The following is an 18186-nucleotide window of genomic DNA, read 5'->3' as shown; positions in this document are numbered from 1 at the left end:
GCACGTTAAGGAATGATATTATCCATGTGGATGTATTTTATCCTGCGTCTAGGATAATTTGCTCTAATTTTGAGTATCTGAGCAAAGAGTTTGGCATAAATTAGCATTATAGAGTATCTAGATGGTCCATATTATTGTTGAATAGAGCCACATATATGTTTTTGAAGATGTTCAAGAAATTGGGTGGTATATTTTGAATTTTAAGGTAAGAGGATCTTAAAATTAAATTCACTGTGACACTTGTGGTGCGTATAAATCTGAAGATTTTGAAAATACTGCGACCAATATAATTGTTAATAATTTTTCTCATCATCTCTAATGTAGAGTGACCAAGACAGTCATGTCAAGTCTTGATTTGATCAAGATAGAAAAAATATTTTGTACACAATATGTGATACGTGTTTGATATATGTATAGTATAATCCAAATGATATATAGGGAAGCTTGCCATATCCGTTGATTAAGAAGAAAAATTCCTGTTTTGTTATCATCAAGGGTTTCGATATAGAAACCATTCTGATGGATATATCTATAACTTATAAGGTATAGATTGAATCGAGATACTATAAAACATCATCGATTTTAACTTAAGTATCTATAGAGAGAGTAATTATGGCACGACCAAAATCAAAAATAATTACATCATGTCCAACTATTGTCAAAACATTTTTTTTTCTTAGTAAGAGATTGGAAATATTTTGGTTTCCTTAAGTATTGAATTTGTGGTGCATATGTCCACAAGGCACATTTCCTCCATCGGATTGATTCCCGTAGTAATCTATATATAGAATTGAAGAATTTGATATGCAATTCTTTATTAGATATATAGAATACATACAAACTTTATGTAATATGATAGTGCTGATACAATATTGTATTATAATATTTAATGGGACGTGGATAATATGATATCTATGGAATTGGGAGACTAGTTAAGATCTCCAAATATATCGTATAAAGGAAATTTGACAAACATATTTTCCGTGCTCATGGATCTTCTGGTTGTTACTTGGTTCTTGTAGAATTTGTTGTGAACAATTAGCCTCCTTAGTAGGGTCCGATTGAAGATTAAAGTGTGCTTTAAATCTTTGTCCTTGAGCAGGTCAGATATATTCCATTGATTATAAATATAGATCAACTAAATGTTTGGGTTGCGGTATTTTTTAATAGAGTGCTTATAGTATCCACACTTATGACAAATATTAGATATGTTAAGTTTGGAAATGCATTGACCCTGATCCGGTGCACATGGCTTCTACTTCTTGTTGCGTTTGCGTTTACCATTAAAGTTATTTGGATGACATCTAAATGAGCCACCGAACTTGTTGTTATTCTGGACATTTACATATACTTCAGGTAAAAGAGTACCGCCAATTGGACGTTGATGATAATTCCTTAGAAGGAGTTCATCATACTTTTTGGCCTGAAGTAATACATAGATTAAGTTAGAATAAACATGGTATTGTCTTGTACGGTATTGTTGTTATAAGATTCTATCAGTGGGAAGCATAGTAGCTCTTTCTTGTCCGCATATGTAGGTTCTTGTTCGCAGAAACGCAATTTTGAGCAGATTTTATGAATAACATGATCGTAATCTTCGACGGACATAAAGTCTTGAAGTCGGAGATGTGTCTATTTATGACCTGCATTGGACAGAATGACTGTCTTCTATTGTTCATATCTTATTTTGAGATCTAGCCATAGAGTGCTCGAATTCTCTTCCATCAAATACTTAGATTTGAGATCTGTATGTATATGGTGTCTTATTATATATAAAAATTCATGTTTAACTTGATCCGGTAGCGGTGTTTCTCCCCTCTTGGGGAGGTGGTAGTACCACTACTTTTCCACAGGACACAAGACTGACCTTGACATCTATTGCCTATGTTAGATAATTGTGACCGTCAAACGCAAGTTTATCGAACTCTTTACCGGTCATTGTATCATACATGGATTTTGAAACATAGATTTGATTAATTTACTGTACATAAATTAAAAATTATTATGATAATTTTATAATAATGATGCAAAATTTTATAGAGTTAAGGTTAGACTTGAATTGCATAGTGTAGACATCAAATTATATAGCTAACACATTGAAGATAGTCACCAAATGTGGTGAGATATCGCAGTGGTACGAGGTATAATCTGACATTTGTCAGTAGACGTCTATGTTTCTATTACTTTGTGTTATGCTAAGTAGAATATTTGGAAGAACACATTAAAGATAGTCATTAAGTCAAGATGATAAAATATAGATCTTACAATAATGGTAGATAATCTGCAAATATGCAGTATATGCCACTGTTCCATTACCTTGTGTTTCACAAATATTAAATGGAGGTAAGCATATAGAAGGTAATAATCAAAATGGTGTAGACCTCAAATGTAATGATTTAACCCTTTGACAATAGTCACCAAAAATGTTGTAGACCGTATAGCAATGGTTTAACACATTGACGGTAGTCACCAAAAAATGGTATAGAACGTACAGTAGTGGCGCGAGTAATTCGCTGTTATGAGCATAATCTACAAATATTGCAGTAGATTTCGTAACATCCATGACCTTGTGTTATACTGATATTAGTTGAGGTAGTCACTTAAAAATTTGCATTGTAATTCTGGTTGAATTAAGCACTAACAGGCATAAAAGCACTTTGGACTTAATTAAGGTGAATTAATGTATAATCTTGTAAGAAAATGAATCTTAATTGCAAAATTATAAACTTAATTGCATGTTATATGGATTACATTAAGCAAACACATTGAACATGACATAAATTCCAAAAAAAAAGGATATGGAATGCATATTTACTTGATGTAAATATAATATAGTGCTATACATTTAAAATCACAGGGTTTAAATGTAAAAATATAATGCATAGTATAGTTAATGACGCAATTTAATAGAAATATAGGGTCTTCTTTGTAAAATGGCCATTGGCCTCTTGATTGTCGGTCGAATTGCTTCTAGGCTGCACCCCATCAAGCCTTTCGACCCATTTGATCCGGGGGGATCCCATATATGCTGGATGGGGGGGGGGGGTTAGGGTTAAAATGGCTGCCCTCCTACCCGCCCACACATTTTGAGCCGCCGCCACCGACAGGACGCCACCACTGTGCGCATATCGTTGGTCGGTAGGAGCTTGGGCATGCCGCCATCACCGTCGGGATGTGAGCCACGACCGACTCGAGCATGCCGTATCGGGAAGTTGAGGCCGTCATGAGTGCGGGTCACTACCGGGAAGATGTGTAGCCTGGCGTCACTGCCAAGAAGGGGCCGCCTTCTGGCTCGCCCAAAAGGGCCGCTGCGGCTTGAGGGGAGAAGCCCCCTGATGCGCCGTCACGGTTGGAGGGCAGTCGCCACCGAAGTCTCAGGACTTCACCTGCGCCTGCGCCCGGAAGGTCGTCTCACCGATGGGCAGTCAGGGGTCGCCGTCGGGCAAGTCGAGGCCACCGCATGGCCTCTATTGGGCAGATCAGGCTACTATGGGCTGCCTCATGGGGGCTGAGGTCACCGACGCATGGTAGGACATCATTGGGTCTACATTGGCAGTCCGACCGACGTCGTTGCAGCCGTCGCCTAAAGGGCGGCTAGTGTCATCGGCCACGAGGAGCCATCGTAGCTGCGCTTTGTGTAGCGTGCGCCATCACTTGGGTAGGTAGCCGCTTCAGAGCAGACTGTTTGGGCACCATATGCGGGTAGAGGGGGCGCCTCCAGATGGGGTGCAGCTAGTTTGGGCCGGTTGTAGTCTGTCGTGTGAAGAGAGTCGCCCGTGGTCACCGTCAAATAAGAGGGAGACCAGGGGCGCTGTCGTTGGGTAGCCACGGTGAGGATAGAGAGGACGCTGATAGCGTTCGGTGGATAACAAGAATTTGGAAGGTAAGGACATTACAGATGTCTTCAATTCTTACCTTCTTGTTCGCTGCCAAATTAAAAGAAACTGTGACGATGTTGACCTATCGGTGTTCTTCTGTTCTGGCTGATTGACACACTGCATCGGGGGTGAAAGGAGACATCCTTCGCATTGATCGTCGTAGTGCTAGTGGTGCCGTACCTCGCTGGTTCATGCTCCTACCTATGTAACGGAGGAGGCTTCCGACGAAGGATCGTGACAGGCAAAGATGCGACATCATCTACTGCCATAGGAAATGGCTTGGTGTGACGTATTGCAAATATGAAATAAAAAGAGTTGAGAATGAAACTCTTACATTGACGTATAGGTTGTTTACATATTTATAAAAAAAATACGATGAAAAAAATATCTATTAAAAAACACTCTTTCTAATAGATACTACTTTTGATAATTAATCATACGTGTACACCACACCAAAAAGCGTCTATTCATACATTCTGCAACAAGCGCAATGCCCAGGCCAGCGCCGCCAGGTTGTGAATCCCGAGGCCACCTAGCTCCAGGGGTCGGCCGACTCTGGACCACGCCACCAAGCAGTACCCGCAGTTGGCGGTTTCCATGGCGGTTGCTCTCAAAAGATAGAACCGGTCGGAACAAGGACGTGTATCGAGAACGAAGGGTCGACATATAGCTGCATCATCATAAGATAAGCGAAATAACCCCGGGACGTAGCAGGGAATGAACAGCCAATAGTATAACTAGGTTCATAAAACAAAACCAGATTTTCTGAGATCAACTGTTTCAAAGAAACTCTGCATAAACAAGTCTGCTACATCCAACGGAACAAACATGATATGATATTCGAGATACCGAGACGCGACACTTGATATATAACAAAACAGTTCAGACGCTCCAAAATTAGGCTAGTCCTTAGTACCAGAAGGCTAAAGCTTCGTATCAAACCTTCACTTCTTAATTTTCTTTGGTGCCCTGTGTCATTGGAATATGCAGATAAGTACATCAATAAAACATGATAATCTAATCAAAAGATAGTGAAGGAGTTCCAAGGTTTCTGGTACTTACGCTGCGGCTAGAGCTGGAGCTGGAGCTGCTGCAGGTTCTCTCGGACCCTGTATAAAGAAAAAAATGCATTTAACCATGGGTTCTAAACAGAAAAAAGAAAAAAAAAACAAAATAGCAATGTTCTAAATGTCTCAGCATTTGAACAATCATGTCCCCAGGTAAACAGTTTAGAATATTTGAAACTACAATGCAACCCTGACTGATAGAAAATATACCTAATCAAAGAAAGCCTGCTTGTCATATTAAGCATAAGCAATACGATTAAATTTTTCTTTGAATAGACTTTAGTTTTTCCATTTATCACCAAACAACTCTTAAATGGTTGTTTTACAGACAGCAAGTGCACCCAAGTTCAGAAAAAAATGCAGGTTTGAATCCATCAAACAATGTCATACCTGAGCGAACCTCTCCTCCCTCCTGGCAATCTTCCTTTGGCGGCTTGCCTTGCTCTTAGCACGCTTGGCCTCAAACTGATCAGAAAGTGTCTTCTCTCTGGCCTTCTCAGCTTTGGACTTGTGAATACTCTCCATAAGCACCCTCTTGTTCTTGAAAGCGTTACCCTTGACCTTCATGTACATGTCATGGTACATGTGCTTGTCAATCTTCTTGGCCTCACGATACTTGCGCAGCAGGCGCCTCAGAACACGCATCCTCCTCATCCACAGAACCTTGGTGGGGAGCCTGGCCTCCCTGGTACCCCTACGCTTACCTGTACAGAGGGCAGATTAACAAATTTACAAGACTAGGAAAACAGCCAAATATGCATTGCAGTAATATACCATATCCAGAGTGACGTCCCTTCTGCTTGGCCTCATGCGCCCTCCTTGCACGGGACCTTGAGTGGATCTTCTGAGGCTTCTTGATGATGAAACCATCCTTAACCAGCTTCCGGATGTTCTGCCCTGTAAGTTTTGTAGAAAAAATGGTCATGTTTATGTTCCTTTCAGAAGTTAGATCAAAGAGAAGTTAGATCAAAGAGTAACAAGGAAACAAGAAACTACAGTAGCATGACAATAATTTCAATACTCAGGGGCCCATGCACAGTACATGCAAATCAAGAAGTCATTACATGGGCATTAAATACACGAAGAAATCTTAGTAATAAGTTCAGCAGCAATACCGTTTGCTTGACCCCTGAGTATGTGGAAACCAAGTTCTATGATCAGGGTGAAGCAAATAGTTCTAGACCATTTTTCTTTATTTTTCAGAACACTTCAAGAGTTACATGTGAGAGTTTTCATGTGTCGCAATTATTATGAAGCTAATGAAGTCCCTAGATCCGATGCAAGTGGACATTTGGTAAGCGTGTAGTAGCAGACCCAGCACAAATCTATATGCACACATAAATAAATACAAAACGGCATCACTTGTACAATTCCGGCCAAAATATATCTATACCAGATAAGGCGGTATCATACACAAAATGATGATTGGTGCAACGGTAGCGCGCAACAAGCTGGCAGTAAATACAGCCCAGATACACAAATTAACAGTGCCTCAAGGGAATCGATCATCCACTAATCATCAAGTGAGTGCAAACAAGCAATACAGGTACGTAAATGCCGTGATCTAATTAATACGAACACCAGGAACCACGGCATGCAAACCAACCCAACTTATCACCGCTGCCTATACCCGTAAAATGAACTGACGTGCACATCCGCGTCAAACCCATTTAGAAAGCTATGAACCCCAACAATTGCGAACGGCGAGGGCCTAGCTGTCTGGCAAACGGATCACCACAGCTAATTTCCTAATGGAATCACCACTAGACGGGAACGAATGGCCCTTAACGAAAACTTCAAAAATCACAGGGTGCGGCATGCGCCGCGCTGATTCCGCCCGCTTCAAACCATCACGCGACCCGAGCAGACCAGCAGATCCATACGACCACAACCCACTGAGCAATCAACGAACGCGCCATGGACGGGCGGACGCGCTGCGCCGCAAGGGTACGGAGAGGAGAGGAGGGGAGGCGAAGCGGCGTGGTCTTACGGGAGTTGGCCATGGAGATCTCGCTGACTTCATTGGGGTCGAGCCAGACCTTGCCCTTGCCGCACTTGAGGACGCTCGCGGCAAGGCGCTTCTGCAGCTTCAGCGACACCATCTTCGCCGCCGCCGCCGATAAGCTCTGACCTGCTGTTGTGGTGTGGTGGCGCAAGCGGTACGGGAAATGAGGAGGGCGTCTTATATATCTCCGGGCATTAGGGTTTCCTTCCCTCTCAAGGTGGGCCGGGCCTGCGTATTATCGATGAGTCAGTCGTATTAGGCCACGGCCCATTATATTAGAAAGCCCGCCACGCGTTCTAAGTCTTTTCTTCTCTATTTCGGTTATATTTGGATAAGCTCCAGCTCTAAAATCCGTACAGGATTTGAAATTTATAAATAAAATAATATAATTTAAATATTATTTTTAGTCTAAAATAAAAACAATATAACTCAATCAAATAACATCTATCTGTGCCAAACAGACTATTTGTTTCGGATTATTTTCCTGTTTTCCAAACCTATGTGATGTAGTGTGCTGCAACTTCACCTGGGTATTGTACTTATTTGTCGAAGAAATTATTCTCAGAGATAGAACTCTATCAAACAGATACTTTCTTTTAGATTATTTTCCCATTTTCCAAAAGCATGTGATGTAGTGCACTGCAACTTCACCAGGGTACTGTACTTGTCGAAGAAAATGATGGGGTGATTTGATTATTTGTACTTTGGTATTGTTAGTAATTTGTACTTATTATTCGAGATTAATGGGGTGAATAACAATACAATTTGTACTTATTTGTCGCGGAAGCCTCTTCCCTTCCAGAATTCAGCATAATGGCTTCAGCAGACTGGTTCAGGTGATCTTATCTATAGACCTGAATTCAGGGCTATCTACTACGTACTTGGCTACTTGTTCATGTTCAGGTCTGCAGACCTGCAAGCAACCTGGTTGCCTTATTTGTACAAGCCTTATATGCAATGACGATCTAAATGACTTCAGAGACAGAAACGAGAAGTATCTTGGAAATTATGGTGGCAAAGGTAAGAAAATAGAGGACAGGCACAAGTTTTGCAAAAATTCATTGTCATGGTAAGATGAAAAAATGCCGTTTTTTTAAGCAGATAATAGTTTGATACAATAATAATATTGCACCTGTTCATGTTGTTCCTTGATAACCGGATATTCGACTATTCAACAATTCAGCATGTTGAATATATTTCAAATATAATGTACGAGTCCATTTATATTAGGACTTGGAATTGTAATTAAAGTTATATGGTAGAGTTGGAGCTCTATAGGGGTATAAGCTTTGACTAGATCTTATCAACAAACATCGTGTTTCTAATATCATTAGTGATCTTACGTGCATCATCTCAGTAGTCCAGCGATTATGCAACATATGGAGATCTGTTGGTAACACCTTCCTGCAGAGCTGTTTTTCTAACAAATGGTATCAAGAGCTTAAGTCATATGGATCTAGAGGCAGCGAGAGATATTGTAGAGGCACAAAAGATTACGAGTGGAGCATGACATCGGACGCTGCGCGCAAGGGATGCACATAGGGCCGCCGCAGGCTGACGCAGACGTACGGACGGCTCGTGGTGCGGGTGGTGGCGTGAAGACGTCGCGGACGCGCGGTGTGCGCAGGTGCGTACAGGAGTGTTCGCGGTGGCTAGATGCGTACAGGAGTGTTCGCGGTGGCTAGATTTCTAGCCGCACGGCGTCGTCGAGGGCAGCATGATCTCGTCGCGAATACGTGAGTCGCGCGTCGAGGTGCGCCCGTTCGATGGCCCTTAACGCGGGGGCCGGTGTCGAGGTGCCACGCGCGGGCGAGGCTGCGCGCGTAGGCGTGCACGACGGCTGCGCGCGCGAGGCCGCGGGAGGCGGCGGCGGGCCGGTGCTAGCGTCAGGGTGCGCGCGGAGTCGTGCCACACGCGGAACGAGACGCATAGGCGTGGGAGGAGTCCGACCCGGACTCTGCGTGTTGCGGTGAGCCCAGGCGGGTTCTGCGATGGCGAGACGCGGGCAAATATGATTTCAGAAGGAAAAAGACCACAAAAGACCAATGAAATGGGAAATTCTGCCAGTTTATGCAAGTGTTCACTTGTTCTCAGTGTTTGTTCTTTATGCTCGTGAATAATTGATCTACCTTCATATTTGTTCGCCTTCACTTCTTTTCTTGCTATTCCTAAGTTGCCATTTTTTTTTCTTGTTATGAGATTGGCTTTGAAATGTGCCAAGTCAGTACTGATTTTTTGGCACTGGATGAGCTTTTTAAGATGTGTAGGAACAGGAACGAAAACAGTTCAAAAACGACTAGAAAAAGTATAAACCACTTTCAGTTTTGTATTTTCGCTAAAAAATAAAGTCGATAATGATAATAGCGGAAACAAATATGACATCGATAAATAAAATCGAAAACAGTATTACCAAAACAGAAATATGCCAGTATCGATTGAGAATTAATAATTTAAACTCGAAAGAATAATCTGATGTCAAGACTCATGAAATCCTATATTAAAAAAAGCAGAATTGGGTTAATTGGCGAAAAAAACTGAAAGGAACACGAGTACATGACTCTCTATCATACGTATTCAGTATTCACACTACTTTGTGATCGATAAAGGAAACAACACAGATGGAATGGAGTTGCATGCATGATTTAGATGAGCAGAAGAAAGTAGAGCCATGCTTTGTATTGCACACGGCACTAGTAGTACTTGGTAATTACAAATAGAGATGGCAATTTTACTCGCGGGTACCATGTCCGGTAGGCACAGATATGGACATGCTTTTTCGCCTATGGGCAAGGTGGACCGGGTACCCATGAGTATATAACTATCATTTGTATTCACGGCTCGTTTGACAGAGCTTTACATTCTCCAGAAACGTTTTGGTTTCAGATTTTTTTTAAACGTTTCTCTGGTGAATTATCCTTAATTTTCTGAAAACGTTTGGCAGGGATTCTTAAAAAAAAATAACCTGAGTGATTCTCGAAACGGGTGAAACACTATTTTGGGTGATTCTCCTCGTAGTGTTAAAAATGAGAAACATTTCAGGTGATTCAAGGTGAAACGTTTCACATTTTAGTGCGTTTGGCAGGAATTCTAGAGAATCACCAGAAAATTTGAAACGTTTCTTGCAACCAAACGAAGCCTGAGTATCCACACTACTTTATGATCGATAAAGGAAACCACACAGTTGGAATGGAGTGCATACATGATTTAGATGAGCATAAAAAAAAAGCAAAGTCATGCTTTGCATTGCACACAGTACTAGTATTACTTGGTAATTACAGATAGAAATGATAATTTTACTCGTGGGTACTGCACCCGATGGGCACGAGTATGGGCATGCTTTTTCGCCCACGGACATATCGGGCCGGGTACTCGTGAAGGGTGGGTCGGGTGTAGGTCTATACTTTTGTCTGCGGGTACCCACAAGTAGACTCGAAATATCTCACTCCACCATCAAGCCTTATCTTCTCCCAAAGTCCCACTGTCTGTCCCTATTTGCAGGCAATGCTCTCTCTCTCGCTCTCATATCCGTGCGGTGTTAATCGGGTCGGCAGCCACCACACGGCTGCCCCCACTTGCCAGGCGGCTGCGCTCTGCCCCTCCCTGGCTAACCACCATCGCACGGCTACGCCCTGCCTCAAGCCGGCAATGCCCCGCCCTCGGCCGATCGTCAGCCATCGCACGGTCGCGCCTTGCTTCCGTTTGCCCGCCGCCACCGTGCCTTGCCTCTAATCGACAGTTGTCGCTGCCCGACCGCAACTTGCCTCAAGTCGGCCATCGCCGCCACCGCCCGACCGCTGCTTGCCTCAAGCCGACCGCTGTCGCACGACTACGCCCTGAGTCGGTCACCGTCCCGCAGGCGACCCGTGGGTTTCGGGTACCCGACAGGCACAGGCACAAAATTCCACTTGTCATTTTTCATGGGCACGAGTCAGGTATCCCAATTCGGGTCTTGGGTCAAGTATGGATTTGCTTCGTCTGCATCTGACTCCACCGGTTGACATCCTTAATTATAATAGAGGATAGAAAACAAAGCAAAACAGGCGATACTTGGTACTTTTGACGCTCGAGGCTGGTCGACTAGGAGCCTCGGGTGATTAGCAGATTAACATAGGAGTTGGGAGACAGGACAGCCAGACTAGTCACGGGATTGACGAGAGGCTTGTTGGTTGTTGCCTCTGTTGGACTGTTTGAAAATTATCGTCGAAAATTCCGAAACGAAAAATAGAAAAACTAAAAAACAATCGGAAGTGGCCTAAATCATTTTCGCTATTATTTTTGTTTCCATTTTTGTGATACATTATTTCTAACTTATGCGGTTAAAAAGGTTCGAAAATGATCTCTGTAATTCCAAGTTTTATCGTTTTAGTTTTCGTCCCAGGTAGGAATCAGTTTTCTTTTGCCCATAGAGATAGACAGCCCTGAAAAAAAGAATTGAGCAAAAGACTTAAGCAAGAATCTTATATTTACTAATTGGAGGCTTCTTTTGGTACCTCCACATTAATTCTAGAAAAATCTTAGAAATTCTCATAAAAAAACAAAACATCCGACCGTCGAATTGATTGATTGACTAACTGTAACCATAGATCAACAACCAGAAGAAACAAAAGATTAAAAAACAAATCAGAGTCCAACTCTAAGACTACTTCCTTCCTGATCTTTTTTTTTTTTTTTTATAGATATCCTTTGTCCAACAGGGTTACGTTAGCAAACTCCAACTTAGTTACGTTAGCAATAAACACACTTTTCCAAATCAATTAAAATATACCAATTAAATATACATGTAATCAGATATTACAAAATTAAAACAACAGAACACAAACATATTACGGATTATCACATAAAAGTAATATCAAAGAATTTATAATGTATCTCAAAAAAATAATATGAGATACGGTGACAATATTAAAAATAATAATAATTTCAAAAAATCAAGAAACAAATAAAAATCAATTTGCATAACACATAAAATGAAAATTATAAATTAGATCTATTCACAAATAATAAATATGATTTCAATATTATGAATAAAAATTACATTTATATTTTATATTCTAATATTTAAATATAAATAGCTGATGTATCTTAGCATACAATTATTATTAACATAAATATCTAAAATTTAGTTGTATGTTAAATTTTTAACCTGTGCAATCGTAAAGGTTGATGCGCTAGTATCATATAAGAATTGAGATCGCTTATCAAGTGGATGCTACTCCACACTGAGAACTGAGCGTACACCATAAATATAAATCGATATGAACGGCCAAGGAGCCAAGAACTACATGTCCCCGCGCCTGTGCACTGTTCCAATTTCCTATCTCTACCACCATCCTGCCGGAGCAGATCGCCGCCACGGCACCGACGTCTAGGACGTCCTGCCCTGTGTGGTGAGCCCGTAGCCGAGTGGGAACAGCGGGTCGTAGTGCGCGTCGCCGTAGTTCATCGGCAGCTGGTCCACGGACTTGAACCACGTCCGCGGCAGCTTCCCGGTGAACCCGTAGTCGCCGAACAACACGTCGGTGACGCCCTGCCCCTCGGTTCCTGGCAGCCACGCGGCCACGAGCGAGTCCATGGCACCCAGGAACGGCTGCACCACCACGGGGCGGCCACTGATGAGCACCGTCGCGCACCGCACGGCGCCGCACACCGTCTGGATGGTGCTCGGGCCCGGGTCCGGGATGGTCAGGTTCGGGCTGTCGCCCTTGGTCTCCGCGTACGGCTGCTCGCCGACGACCACGATGGCGTAGGAGAAGCCGCCGTTCTTGACGAAGTCCGCGTCGGGGTTCTCCGCGAACACCACCGTTGTCGAAGGGTCCACGGCCGCCTTCACGGCGTCCAGGATGGTGGTGCCGACGGTGATGCGGCCTGTGTCGCCCTGCCACTCGATCGTCCACCCGCCGCACTGGTAGCCCAGGTTGTCGGCGTGGCTCCCGGCCACGAGGATCTTGGCCGCCTTCTTGGGCAGCGGCAGCAGAGGCGCGTCACCTGGCTTGCCGTTCTTGAGGAGCACGAGCGACTTCCTCACCGCCTCCCTCGCCAAGTCCCTGTGCTCCTTCTTCCCTAGCTGGTCGGCGAAGGTAGCGTCGGGCATGGGGTTCTCGAACAAGCCCATGGTGAACTTGACGCGCAGAATCCTCGTCACGGCGTCGTCGATCCTGCTCATCGGGATCAGGCCGCTGTTGACGTGGCCGGTCAGGATGCTGATGAAGTTCTGGTAGTTGTTGGGCACCATGATCTGCAACACATCACAACAATTGATCAGCGTCATCTCTAAGCGATCGATGCATGAGCCTGATACGGTGACAAGTAACATTGTAATTCAGAGCTGCTGCTAGTTTGGCTTACCATGTCAATGCCAGCAAGAATTGAAGCCTGGACAGAGTAGGAGTAGTTTGCCCCTGGAGGGCTGGTGATCCTGTCAATGCCCTCCCAATCAGAGATCGTGAAGCCCTGCGAAAACACAAGCAGAATGAGATGAGTGTCTGAAGACCGCGGAATCGAACCGATGAACATCTCAATTTTACAAGTGCAGCTGTTTTTTCACCTTGAAATTGAGCTGGCCCTTGAGAAATCGGGTGATGAGGTTGTGGTTGGCGTGCATCTTGAGGCCGTTCCAGCTGGAGTAGGAGATCATGACGGTGGAGACGCCCTTCCGGAGCGCGTTCAGGTAGGCCGGCATGTGGATGCTCATCAGGCCCTCCTGGCTGATGATGGTGTTGTTCTCGTTGATGCCATTCTGCGTGCCGCCGTCCCCGACGAAGTGCTTTGCGCACGCCGCCACCTTGTTCCTGCAACAATTTTTGCAACAGCCATTCATTCAGAACATCACCCAAGAACAGATGCAGATGGATGAACAACACCCAATCCGTGCTGCGAGGTCTCACTTTCCGGCGACGTAGGGCATGCCGCTGGTGAAGTTCTGGGGAACGTCGCCCTGTAAGCCCGGTATGAGCTCCGTCATGGCCTGCACGATCCGGTGGTCCTCGCTGTAGCTCTCATAGCACCGCCCCCACCTCGGATCACGGCACACCTGCGCACACCACCACCACCATTAAGTCCAGTTCAGCCAAATGGGATTAGAGAACAAATGCTGTCATTATTGCTGAGATTGTAGATGCTAACCGCAATGCAGGGCGCGAACGCGTATTGGATGCCAGTGGCTCTCACTTCGAGTGCGGTCGCGGCGCCGATCCTCTTCACCAGATTAGGATCCCTGTGCAATGCGAAGGAACATGAGGAATTTATTGAAGCACAACTTCTCTTTCTGGCGTTGCAATGCAAGGCAACTAAGGAAGAATGCATGTAGTGCTTGCCTGGTGGCTCCGAGCGCGACGTTGTGGGGGAAGATGGTGGCGCCGTAGACGTTGTTGTGGCCGTGGACGGCGTCGATGCCGTAGATCATCGGGATGCCGAGCCGCGTGGACAGGCAGGCCTTCTGGAAGTCGCTGATCATGCTCATCCAGTCCGCCGCCGTCGCCTGCTTCCGCGGCACGCTCCCGCCGCCGCTCAACAGGCTCCCGATGAAGTTGTCCTTGAGCACCTGCGGCGAGGCTACCTGCCGCTCGATCTGCGTCATCTGGCCGATCTTCTCCGCGAGCGTCATCCTTCCCAGGAGGTCGGCGACGCGGGCCTCCACGGGCTGGCTTGCTTCCTTGTAGAGCACGTACTCCGCGTCACCGTAGGCCACCCAGAAGAGGAGCAGCACCGCGGCCATCGCCGGCGCCGTGAGCAGCGCCATCCTGTGGCGGCGCAGGAGCGGGACGAGGCGCCTCCGGACCTGCCCATCGTATCATTGCAGCGACCACATCAGTACCTCCGTGAGGTGGTCCTCCAGCAGGGGCTCGAGGACGCCCGCCATGCCGCTGGTCATGGTGGGTCAACTGCGGCAAGAGCCAGGAATGCAGAGATGCAGAAATGCAAGGAACCATGGCGAGACGATGGCTGATGTGTCATGAGTGGTGCTTGCAAATGTATAGTTAGGGAGTTGCTAATTTTCAAGCACATGTTTTCTCCTCTTTTCTCGGATGACGGTTCTGAGGTATCCAACGATTCATAGTCTTTCTTCAACCTCCAACCAAGCTAATAGTTTTTCCAACCTCTAGCGCGCTCACTCCCCCGCCCGTCCTGCCTTTGTCTCGCTCGTCACCCTCGCCGCACTAACCACTCCGTTTTGGGGCTACCCGCCCCGCCATCAGCCCACCGGCTATCTGTCGCCTAGCCCACGGCCGGCGGTGCCCCGCGCTCGCTTCCTCTGCTAGACTGGTCTGCCACCCGCCGACTTCCCTCTAAAACTGTAGGGCTCAAATCCTCGGCGGAAAAACTAGCTGGCGGAAGCCCCGAACCTAACCTCTCTTCGCCGGCGGAATTTGAACGACGTTGAAATCTCAGGCGATTTCAGGCATATGAAGATTATGAAGGGTGGAGTAATTAACAACAATTAACATTTAACAAGTACACGGTCAGATCAAGGTGTCTTTTTGATTGATTTCGATGTGAAAGCAGGTCGCCTCTGTTCATGCTGAGCAATCACATGACGGGTGAAGATGCTAACATTGGATTTAAGTAGTGTTTTAATGGCAGAGCGGCATAGTTTACTTTGACACAAAGGGATTAAGATGAGCATACTGGAGGCTAGGGATTCCAGCAGGTGTTGTGAATTTGTACTCGTAAAATAACAACAGAGAGTAGGAATCATGCTGGGTAAAGACCATAGCTACAAATTGCAGTATAACAAAAGCTTGAGCACATTAGTAAAGACCCAAGAACAAAAGATTAACTGTCAATGAAAGAAAAACCAGCACACTAACATCTAACGATTTGCATGGAAGGTACTACGACGACCGGCAGTGACACTAAGGATGAAGAAGGGAGCTAAAGCCATGCGAGCCAACCAATCAATCACCAGAAGTAGAGGAGAGAGGCTGCAAATGTGTGAGCCAGGCAAGAACAGGGGCCGGGCCGGCTTATATGAAGTGCCAAGTACAACTACAAGTGCGTTTATTCAGGACTGGCACTGCCGCTTCTATGAGGGAGATGGTGAAGAAATTCAATGCGTTTGTTGCAACCGATTGGAATCTCTCTCACACACAAGGCCAGCATTTTGCCCTTCCGAAAAGCCCAACACGCGTGAACGGCCGGCCCCTTCATTCAACTCCAGGGTCCGGACACGCGCTACATGCCATAAAAAAGAGGCACGCCGGTGCAGTGCAGCGCATGCACACCTGTGCAGCTAGTACTACAGCTACCACTGGATTGAGCAAGAAACCGCCCTTCTCTTACCAGAAAGCGGAAGCAGATGGGAAGAAGATGAAGGAGGCGAGCATCCTGCTTTCTCCTCCCCGGCGAGTGCGCTTTATATAATGGAGCAAGCAAGGCGAGGCGGATAAGGGCTAAGGAGTGGTTGGAGCAGGGACCGCGCCGGCCATGGCACCTTCAATGCGAGCCACTCCTCCCGGCAGAAATATCCTCCGTGATGATCCGCTCGTCGTCCCGCCTTGTTGTCTTCCTGCGCGGCGAAAGCAACCCGCTGTCCGCTCCGGCCGGTTCCCGACGGCGAGAATTACTACTGGTTTGCTACCGCGGTTAGTTTGCAAATTGCAAGCATGAGTGACTAAAGGGAGAAGACGACGACGACAAGAGTCACGGGAGCTAGCAAGAGCGCGACATGCGTGCGGTCAATCTGACACAATAAGATTGCAAGTTTGCAACAACTCCTCAGCTTTCTTAACTCCAAGTTGAGGACTCACTCGCGCTAGCAGTTTCATACCCATCCGTCGGGACGCACAAGGAAGCAGCACGGTGAGACAGAGCAGCGCAACAATGGAGGACGGGGAGCACCGGCCAACCAAGCCGGCTCGTGCAGTTGTGTAAGTTCGACCAATGTTGGAAAGGGGAAATGCAAGAGGGGAGGAAGATGACTAGATGATGCATCTGCAAGAGAATATATAAGCACAACTGCCTGTTACTTACGGGTTGGTGCTAAGTAGTCGTCCTGCTCAAGGCAATAACCGCGATTGAGGCGACGTCCTCCCGCGCGACGATGGTTGCGTGTTACGACGCCGGCGATGTGGGGCGGGGGCAGAGTGGCCGGTGCAGCAACAGGGACGACAGCGACGCCGTCCCGATCAGCCGCAATCTGCACACTGTTCCTTGACGGCAGCACCCTCTAATCTATCCGCACAGTGTCAATATTGTCCTGCTCCCTCCTCCTCCTACTCAGCCGCGACTATTCTAACAAGTGGAGTGCGCAGCGAAGCAACACCAAGCCAGGCAAGCAACAATGGCAGGACGGAGGAAGACGAAGAGGAGGGAGGCGCGCAACGGCTAGGTGTGGGTGGTTGGGCAATGGAGGAGGCAGTGATTTATAGCGGAGGAAGTGAAGGACTCGAGAAACGGACACGGTCGAGCAGTAACAGAAAGACAGCGACAGACAGAGAGGTAAAAAAAACAAATTCTATCTGACATCCATATCATTTATTCCATCTAATAATTAAACTGGAAAACAGAGATAGAATAAGTACGGTCGTAAAAAGAATATTTTGCTTCAGGAAGGCGGACGATGCACAGGAAATTCCGCAGAATAAAAAATCCCCAACGTTTGAATCGGGGGCGCATCGAGGCCGTACGCGGGAGAGCCGACGGCCGGGATCGACCCGGCAGGCCGTGGAGTAGTTGTTAGGTGGCGAGGTGAACCGGGAACGTGAGCGCCATGCCTGGTCTTCTTTTCACCGATCTGCGCTTTTGAAAGCCAACCAACGGTTCCGAACTGTGCTGCTCAGCTGGTTAGCATTGTAGTGGAACCTGCCGCCCACCTGCGTTTGAGTTTTATCTCGACACATATACTCATATTATGAGTTTTAGTCTCGGCACGTATGCTCATATTAAATCTTAAGAAAAGTATATACATACATATATATAGATGTGTTAAGTAGTTGAAATACATACTAGTATTATGTAAGATTATACCTATCATCTTGTTTAGATATATGTGTGGGTGAGTGTATATCCCACTTGTACTTAAAAAAAGCCAACCAACGGTTAGAAATGCGATGCGATGCAAAACAAACGCTGGGGCTGCAGCTGTTGCGCTCGTTCTTAATAGTGCTTTCGTACTACAGCTTCGTAAAATCCCTATGCTTCTCATGCGTTTCTGTTCTCGAGCTGGATCTCGATTTCTTTTTGTTTGTTTGAGATATGTGGTTGATTCGATTCTTTTGTTCGTGCATTTGTTATTTGA

The 18186-nt window shown here is 45.8% G+C and overlaps 2 protein-coding genes across 4 annotated transcripts; both read right to left on the bottom strand.

The window, feature by feature from the left end:
- Positions 1–4616: 4616 nt before the first annotated feature.
- LOC133913312 (large ribosomal subunit protein eL19x-like) lies at positions 4617–7117 on the bottom strand. The gene is made up of 5 exons (XM_062356437.1): positions 6936–7117; positions 5720–5842; positions 5336–5649; positions 4941–4987; positions 4617–4847 (listed from the first exon to the last, which is right to left on the bottom strand). Exons 1-5 carry the CDS (start codon positions 7045–7047, stop codon positions 4823–4825), a joined length of 621 nt encoding a protein of 206 aa, XP_062212421.1. The 5' UTR covers positions 7048–7117; the 3' UTR covers positions 4617–4822.
- A 5010-nt stretch (positions 7118–12127) lies between these two features.
- LOC133913311 (uncharacterized) lies at positions 12128–17272 on the bottom strand. 3 transcript variants are annotated; one of them, XM_062356436.1, is made up of 7 exons: positions 16920–17272; positions 14264–14727; positions 14073–14163; positions 13835–13980; positions 13495–13738; positions 13296–13400; positions 12128–13185 (listed from the first exon to the last, which is right to left on the bottom strand). In XM_062356436.1, the coding sequence occupies exons 2-7, from the start codon at positions 14686–14688 to the stop codon at positions 12316–12318; spliced, it is 1881 nt and encodes a 626-aa protein (XP_062212420.1). In that variant the 5' UTR covers positions 14689–14727; positions 16920–17272; the 3' UTR covers positions 12128–12315. The 3 variants fall into 3 exon arrangements, with proteins under 3 accessions (XP_062212420.1, XP_062212418.1, XP_062212419.1); XM_062356434.1 differs by lacking the exon at positions 16920–17272 and adding an exon at positions 16697–16841; XM_062356435.1 differs by lacking the exon at positions 16920–17272 and adding an exon at positions 16230–16377.
- Positions 17273–18186: the final 914 nt, after the last annotated feature.

This window comes from Phragmites australis, chromosome 3 (genome assembly GCF_958298935.1).
Source record: "Phragmites australis chromosome 3, lpPhrAust1.1, whole genome shotgun sequence".
Taxonomy (NCBI): Eukaryota; Viridiplantae; Streptophyta; class Magnoliopsida; order Poales; family Poaceae; genus Phragmites; species Phragmites australis.
Note: the sequence above shows the minus strand (reverse complement) of the source record. Positions and strands in the feature narration are given on the sequence as shown.

What these genes read in the sequence shown, in the direction of transcription:
- LOC133913312 (XM_062356437.1), bottom strand. Translation starts at nt 7,047, where the DNA reads ATGGTGTCGCTGAAGCTGCAGAAGCGCCTTGCCGCGAGCGTCCTCAAG. An exon ending in GGGAGGAGAGGTTCGCTCAG is followed by an intron (nt 4,988 to 5,335) that starts GTATGACATTGT and finishes TTCTTTATACAG; the next exon opens with GGTCCGAGAGAACCTGCAGC. An exon ending in GCTCCAGCTCTAGCCGCAGC is followed by an intron (nt 4,848 to 4,940) that starts GTAAGTACCAGA and finishes CCAATGACACAG; the next exon opens with GGCACCAAAGAAAATTAAGA.
- LOC133913311 (XM_062356434.1), bottom strand. Translation starts at nt 16,720, where the DNA reads ATGGGTATGAAACTGCTAGCGCGA. An exon ending in CGTTCGCGCCCTGCATTGCG is followed by an intron (nt 13,981 to 14,072) that starts GTTAGCATCTAC and finishes TGGTGTGCGCAG; the next exon opens with GTGTGCCGTGATCCGAGGTG. An exon ending in ATGCCCTACGTCGCCGGAAA is followed by an intron (nt 13,739 to 13,834) that starts GTGAGACCTCGC and finishes AAATTGTTGCAG; the next exon opens with GAACAAGGTGGCGGCGTGCG.